The following is an 8,242-nucleotide window of genomic DNA, read 5'->3' as shown; positions in this document are numbered from 1 at the left end:
TTAATATAAATAAGAAATAAAAAAAATACACTAAGACAATCTTTTTTTATATTTATTTAATTAGTATCACTATTCATTACATTTTTACATTATTTAAAATTCTTTTCGGAGGTACCGTTACGGTCTGTAGGTAAAAATATCGCTACCAGTAAACCAGCTGAAATAGAAATAATTAAATTAATATGTATATTGCGTATATACAACTTTGTATAGTATAATATTATTAACAACATAACTTTGACTTTAAACATGAAATTTTATGTGTCTGATATATGTATACTACTAGACGATTTTTCCATAGACTTATTATATTAGGTAGATATTAATAAATGATTGTCTCATTTTTTTCGTCATTATCCTTAAGCAAACAGAAACAAATTCAACACATCTTCAAATCCGTTTATTCATCTGTTTTAATGATGGATACTTACATAAAACAAGTGCGATATATCCTCCAATTAATGGAACGCAATGGTCGGCAAGGAGTATGGCTATTATTTGCACACTAAAAAAACCAAATCCACGTGCAACTACTACAGATAAACATGTAGCCATTCCTCTGTAAAAGAAAAACAAATTAGAAAAAAGAGAAAATGCAATTTTTTTATATTATTACCAGAAGATATAATTCTATTAGATAATTGAATACATTATAAAATATAGCAATTATAGTCTTAATGAGTAAACAGTATATAAAATGGATAAACAGGTACCTCAGATGGGTGGGATTTACTTCCACTAAGTACGTATTTACATTTCCCAAAATGAGTGCCACGTACAGAAATAGGAAAAATAGCGCGATGTTCATTATAGGTTGCTTCACAAAAAATAGAAGTGTTCCAGCTGATATTGACACGGCAAAGACCAGAATGGTTAATGTTTTCTTGCCAAGAGGACCAACCAAGAACGTTAGAAGTACGTTGAGCGAGCCAGAGATTCCCGAATATAACATAACCGCGTAGTAAGTCTTTAGCTTAATTGTATTGTTGCAGTCTGTTTTCTGTAAATTATTTTTTTAAGAAAGTTATACGGCAAAACTTTGAATAAATTAATAAATGTATTGTTTATCTATCCTAATATTATAAAGAGGAAAGATTTGTACGTAAGTGTGTTTGTAATGTTTTATATAAGAATGGTACTGTTTCGAGCGATAAATAGGGGAGCAAGAAGCCCGTTTTCTTTTCCTTAACATCATTATTCATCCTTTCCTTGTTATTGGAAATTGGGTAAAAAATGTTCATTGGCGCTGGTGATCGTTTACCATCAACAAGTAGATTGCCAGCTCTAAAATTAAAAAAAAACAGGTGGTGGTTCGCCTGATCGTAAGCATACACCACCGCCCATGGACCACGCTACCCGTTTTTAAGAGTTAAAGGATAAGGAGATAATTGATGAGTGGGAAAAAGAAAATGGACTGGTGTGAGGAAAAGATGAAGGGTGAGGAAGGAAACGGGCCTTCGACTCCCTCACACACCGTACGAAACTAGGTACTAAATAATTATTAACGTACATTAGCCGACGTCGCAGTGCTGGCTACTTCACAGAAGGTTTTATTAGCGTTATCTTCACCATTGAAAAACGCGTTCGTCACCGTCGGTATCCACATTGTGTATCCTGTGGCCCTGGAAAAGCATTTTAACTATCTACTTCTACGTTGCTATAATGTTATTTTGATACATTAGTTATATAGTTATGTAAAACCATGCGATTTGGGTTCAATTGGGATAACAAAAAAATAAAGATATTGGACATTGATCACCCAGGTCGGTACAGGGAATAGATAAATTAAATAGATGTATCATTTATCTGTCCCATATGAAGTCCATTACCGTGTAATTGACTTTCACTTATATTTCTCGTTCCAAATTTTGCAGTGCTTATTCAAAAAATATACACAATTCATTAAAGAGAACATTTTATGCGTCATAATAATAATTGCGTAAGAATATTGCTTCAATGTGTATTAAAAGTACTTATATAAAATAAAGAAGTTTCTTTGTGAATATAATGAATACGATTTTTAAGATGTTTAAATGAGGACATATACTTTCAAAACATGCCTCTAAATTCCCTTAAATTAAGTATGTTTTACGTATTTACTTACGTCATATATGCGCAAAGGATAATGTAGTAAAGGATAAGTGAGTTTTTCAAAAGTGGAGGTTTAAATAGTGGAACTGTTTGATTCCAAATTTTTTCCAGCAGAGACGATCCAGCTACCGGTATGATATCTTCATCTAGATGTATTGTGGAAATCTAAACATAAGGCTTTATATGAATACATTACGTGAGAAGATAGAAGGAATAAAAATAGGAATAATTATTAAATAAGTATATAGAAATAAAATTCAAAGAAATGTTAATATAATGTCACGACCAGGGTAGAATGTTTTTTTAATAAGACAAATGATAACATGTGATTGAATTGTTTCAAAACTACTTGTTTTAGTTCTCAAACAACAAAAGCTTGCCTGTTCTATTTTATTATTTTGCATTACTTTGATCATCCAAATTACTTTTTACTTAGTAGGGAGTTTGGCAAATAATAATTAGAAATTAAAAACTTTTTAACGGATTTTAATCGCGATTTATTCATTATATTATTAACCCGACGTTTCGAACACATTAGGAAGAGCGTGGTCACGGGGAGACTGGATCGCGTTTAAAATCCGTTAAAAAGTTTTAAATTTTTAAATGTATAATACTTGCGTAAAATCAAACACAAGAAAATACTAAATAACAATTATATAGATAAAAACAAAACACGTTTGATCAACATTTTCTACGTTGAACGTAAAGTGTATAGAGTTTGAATTACATCTGTACGAATTTAATTTTTAGTTTTCTCTTTTTTAGATTTCTCATCTACATCTGTCCGTTTAAAATGAGTCAAAATCGTTTTTAAAGAAGGGTACATACAAACGTATTCGTGAAGCCTAGTTTAGTGTTATCTGTGGTAAAGCTAATGAAGCGTATTAATAAAATATAGCTACTCACTGATAACTCTTCGCAATTTGAACCCTTGTTCCATCGATGTATTGATTTCAAGACCGCGATTGCCTCCTCTTCCTTTCCATTGCTGAGCAAAAATTTAGGGCTCTCATTGAGAAATATAACACCCAATGTACCGATAATTCCGGGTAGTGTATTTAGTTGGAGAATAAGTCGCCAGGGCCGGTAATATATGTTTATTATCGGTAAATAAATGTTAAATGATAACTGATATACTCCTAGTGCAATCACTATAAAAAAGATTATAACTGGATTAAAACATTTTATAAAACATTTGATTAGTTGAGAAATTTTGAAAGAATAAAAAAAATTTGATCACGAGGCAGGATTCGAACCTGCGTTTCTTGCCTAACCGTAGCAACGCCTAGCCTCTCGGCCACCCGTGATCCTGCCACAGTAATCGAATTTCTTCTACTCTTTCGGTTTCATGTGCCTAAGGGGCACCCCACGCCATCTATTGAGATGATTAAGAACCATCACAACCAATACGAAACATTATTTCAATGATTACAATATGCCTCGTGATCAAATTTTTTCTATTCTTTCAAAATTTCTCATTTATAAAGCATTTCAATGCTATAAAACTAAGAATTAAATTTAACAAAGGCCGCGTTCCATCGATACAATATTGTAATCATTGAAATAATGTTTTCGTATTGGTTGTGATGGTTCTGTTGGCAAAGTTATTTTTATGTCTTAGTCGGTAAAGGTGGGTCGTCTGATGAAAAGCGATACCACCGCCCATGAACATGAAAGTTTGTTGGCAGAGACCTGACGTCTCTACAAATGAATTGCCGACTTTTAAAGATAGGAGTAATGAGGGAAATAAACTAGGAAGCGTAAGAAAAAGGGATACGGGCTTCAAGCTCCCCCACTCACTGTACGAGACCCAGTAGCATTCAAATGCTATTCTGTCACGCCGTTCCCCAGTGCGAGGTGGCCAAACTAGTGCTCAAGTATGCTCGAGTCCCACAAGACACTTTTTAATAAAATAGTAAAACATGTACACATATCTCACAATAGCGAATCATGTTTACACGTACCACATAGAACTAACTGGACGTACATAGTGGCGCTGGCCATTAGAAACATAAATTTGTTTCTGAGTCTAGGGGGAACGCTTTCGCCCAGGAGCACAAAAGCGGCAGCGTTTGCTGATGATGAACTGAAATGATTCAAATTGAAGAGCTAAATGTAAACTGTTATCTATAAAAGTAATATAATATAAACAATTATTTTTAATCAAATCAAAACCAACTTAAATTTTTAGAACTTTTGAGCTTTAAAAAAAGATCACAGTAACATTTAAAATGTGAAAGATTATTTGTTTGGATATTTGTCCCTCAATCACGCTGAAACTACGGAATAGATTTTGATGAAATTTGTATACAGACTGGGTATGAGCTCCCTTTTGATAAAGCATTAATTTTGATATCTGGACAGAGCCGGGACGAGCGTCTAGCGCTTATTTAAAATAAGTAGATTTAATTTTAATTGCGTGGAATAAACTATATTCGAAAACAAAACATAAATTGTAATCAGTACTAAAGTTGCAGATAATTTTTTGCTAAGGTGAAACGACAAAACTAGGAAAGAGTCACCTAAAATAAACCTAAGCTTAATTGAAATTTCTGATTGCATAACATTCTAATGTAAAGCAATTTAAACTCTTGCAACTCAAAAACGTAAATCAACTCACAATGCAGCAGACAAGAACTTCAGAGTCGCTAACGATGCGTAGGTAGGTGCAATACCAGATACTAAACTTAGCGCCAGACCGATCGGCATTGCGACAAGCAACGTGATCCTACGGCCGAGAGTGTCAGCACAGAGGCCCCAGGCGTATGACGAAATCATTACACCTGGAAGTGTTGAAATAGATATGATATCAAAGTTCAGCTCGTGCCGTACTCGTATGTACACTAGCGGTCCGCCCCAGCTTTGCCCGTGGTACATATACTCCGATAGTACTGCGGGATCACGTACATATCCAGCGGTGAAAGTTTTTTTGAAATCGGTCCAGCAGTTCCTGAAATCATCAGCGTTATATTGCTGGTATGGATTATTTTTCATGGTTGTGATAGTGAAAAATGAAATTGCATACATTGGCTAACACTGCTGACTATGAGATGTAGACTATACAGTATTATCTTATCTGTGGCCGTACCTACGAATTTTTTCTCGTTACAATAAAATATATTAATGTGGGGGTCGAGCACGCTTCGGCACGAATTGGGTCAGCTTTAACTGAGGAATGTTCTACGTACCCCTTGAAGATAATCGTAAGATAATCTCTAACTCATTTACTTTTGAGTTGGATAAAAATGTACATGGTGTGCAGATTAAAATCGGTTGATTAGTTTAGAAGTCCATCGCGGACAAACAACGTTACACGATATTAAGATTATATTAAGATTTATTACAATCTATTAAAATAATTTCTTTGTTTGCGAAAATAAACTGTTACTTTTAATTAGTTCCAACATGTCTTCCTGTACAATACCTACTTCAAAAATAATTATGAAGTCAAATTAGTTAACGTTTATCAAAACTCGTGTTGGTGTTTAAGTAGGTTAAAACAAAAAAATGCATTTTAAATATCATCCATTAAATGGTAGTAATTTGTATTATAATTATCGCCTACACTACATATAAACCTGTGTTGGATAGTTAATTTATGGAGGATGGCTAGCTATAACTACAATATATAGGACGTTGGTGATATCGCGGCTAGTGTATAAATTTAAATATAACGATACCAACGTCTGTTTTAAGTGATTGACTCAAATGCTTCAAATATAACAAAATATATATAGTCATATTAATATAGATGCGAAAGTTTAGATAAAAACTTTTTTTTTATGTTTTTATGTCACAGTCGGCAATGGAGCTGGTGGGACGCCTGATGGTAAGCGCTACCACCGCCCATGAACATTTGTAGAGGCGTAAAGTCGATTGCAGACCATACGCCTCTACAAATGGATTGCCGACTTTAAATTGGGAAGGGATTAAGAAAGGATTGGCGAGAGGAATAAAGGAAAGGACTGGGAAGGGGAAGGAAAAGGATATGATATATGATATATAAAATATACAAACTTTCGCATCTATATCATTTGGTACTCAATTACTCTCGAATTGCGATCAAACAAGGCAGTTTACGCATATATATTAGGAACATTTGCCAATGGTTTCTAAAAAGCGAAGCCAGGAAAAGTAGCTAGTTGTTCAATAATTAACACAATTTATACAATGGAAGCCTTGCCAGCTGTGACATTATCAAAACATTATTTTCGACAGCCTGTTTAATTTGAATCGTTCGACTTAATTACTTTTCTAATCGATTCATAAAAATATCTAGATTGATAAAATTCTAATAGTATAGTCTACAGTGTAGACTCTACGCCATCTGTTTATCATATAAATGAACTATGGTTCTTATTGAATATTAATTATAAAGATCTGACTCGCACCACTTTAGATTCCGTACAAATAATTTAAAGACACAGAGCACAAACTTTTGGCCGGGCCAAACGTTGCTTAACCTCGATTTTTTATTGTTTGTTGACATAGCAGCATCAGAAACAAATAGTCTCAAATTTCTCTGTCCATCATATTCATGATATACATCCTGGTGACAGACGGACCGACAGCGAAGTATTAGTAATAATATATGTAAATATAGTATTATGTTTTCTGTGGTAAAAGCACAGATAACATCATAGCTTGGTACTATACTGTAATTGGAACCCACTCGTTTTACCCGTTGGGTACAAAATCCTAAAAATGGGGTTTTCAATCCATTCTTAAATATGATAATTCAATTAGTGTAGGGTCATATGCAGTGCACACACTTTTATGTAGGTTGTTACATTTTTAGACTATCTAATAGAGAATCAGCGACCTTACAAAACTATTTTCACAACATACAATTTTTTTTGTAATTAATACACCAAACTTGTCTTCAACTTAAATTCATAAAATTAAACCGTTATTTTTCACGGTTTTTTGAGAAATTCTACACATATCCTACCAATTAAAGGCATAGCAGAGAGCAACCCTTGCTGTGATGTAGAGAGTCCCATGTCGCAAGCCACGCTGGGAAGAATGATTGAAAATCCAAATATATCCATGTACATAGCCAGTATTTGTAAACAACAAGCTATTAAGAGACATATGTTATATTTGCCAAACCCTGAAAATAAAAGGAACAAAATTCATTAGTTACAATCATTAGTTTTTTTAACCCCTGACGCCTTCTAGAAAAGAGGTTGATGAGGGAATAAAATTGTGGATCTGTGTATGTATAGCTGCTAAACAGATGGACGAATTTTCGTGCGGGTTTTTATCAAACAAGTCTTATTTATCAAGATGGTCTATGGATCAAGGTTTGCCAAAGTTTTTTAATAGATACTATATACATAGATTTATTCTTCGTATGTAGTTGTGCTATGATTTTCGTATTTAACTATATATCATACGAGTGTGGATATTATGAAAACATTTTTAAATTTTTCCAATTTTTCAGAATTCGCATAGCTGGCGAATGCAATGCCTATGGATTAAGGATAAGAAAAGGATTGACTGACTGGAAATATAGAATGGACTAAGGGTAAGAAAAAGGAAACGGGTCTATTAATAACACTACGTAATCATTAGTCATTCATAGTCAAGGATTATGTTATTATGGATGGATATTACCATAGCTTTATTCCATTTCTGTAAAATGTAATGTTTCATACAAAAATGCCACAGAAACTTCAAATTTAAAGTGTATTCTGTTGAATTTTAGTTAAAAATGATAGGTGTCTATGACACCTTAATCAGGTTTAAGTCATGGTTTATTTTAGGGCTGGCCTCTTACATCCGGAATGACACTTTAGAATAACAATCTAAATTCATTTTAGAACATATTAAAATGCGGAATGCTATACAATATGTCACTGTGTTCCGCAGTGTAATTCCTTAATTGTTTAAGATTATGAATTCAGAACTAACGTCGTGTCGGTAGATTGTCAATCGACTTCATTTTTACAATTGAAGAGACTAATTTTATTGACAATAATATCCATATGAGAAAATTATAGTAATATTATATAAAATCTATCATGAAAAGGCTGGGCAACGGTCGTTATCGAAATTATAAGTGTCGCGAGTTAGGTTAAAATCTAATAGTTTTCACAATCAATTATCATTACATACTTATATTATAATAAATAGTCAAATCTATATA

At 33.2% G+C, this 8,242-nt stretch overlaps 1 protein-coding gene across 1 annotated transcript in view; it reads right to left on the bottom strand.

The window, feature by feature from the left end:
- Window positions 1-89: 89 nt before the first annotated feature.
- The window catches only part of LOC119839443 (putative transporter svop-1), a 10,053-nt gene continuing 1,900 nt past the window's right edge, over window positions 90-8,242 (bottom strand). The window contains exons 2-10 of the mRNA XM_038365707.1: window positions 7,043-7,204; window positions 4,712-4,874; window positions 4,056-4,177; window positions 2,998-3,242; window positions 2,105-2,256; window positions 1,511-1,622; window positions 714-1,000; window positions 432-559; window positions 90-157 (exon numbers count right to left, since the gene is read on the bottom strand). Coding sequence (XP_038221635.1) covers window positions 90-157; window positions 432-559; window positions 714-1,000; window positions 1,511-1,622; window positions 2,105-2,256; window positions 2,998-3,242; window positions 4,056-4,177; window positions 4,712-4,874; window positions 7,043-7,204 — 1,439 coding nt within the window. The remainder of the gene's footprint in view (window positions 158-431; window positions 560-713; window positions 1,001-1,510; window positions 1,623-2,104; window positions 2,257-2,997; window positions 3,243-4,055; window positions 4,178-4,711; window positions 4,875-7,042; window positions 7,205-8,242) is intronic.

Source organism: Zerene cesonia, chromosome 3 (assembly GCF_012273895.1).
Source record: "Zerene cesonia ecotype Mississippi chromosome 3, Zerene_cesonia_1.1, whole genome shotgun sequence".
NCBI classification, from domain to species: Eukaryota; Metazoa; Arthropoda; class Insecta; order Lepidoptera; family Pieridae; genus Zerene; species Zerene cesonia.
Note: the sequence above shows the minus strand (reverse complement) of the source record. Positions and strands in the feature narration are given on the sequence as shown.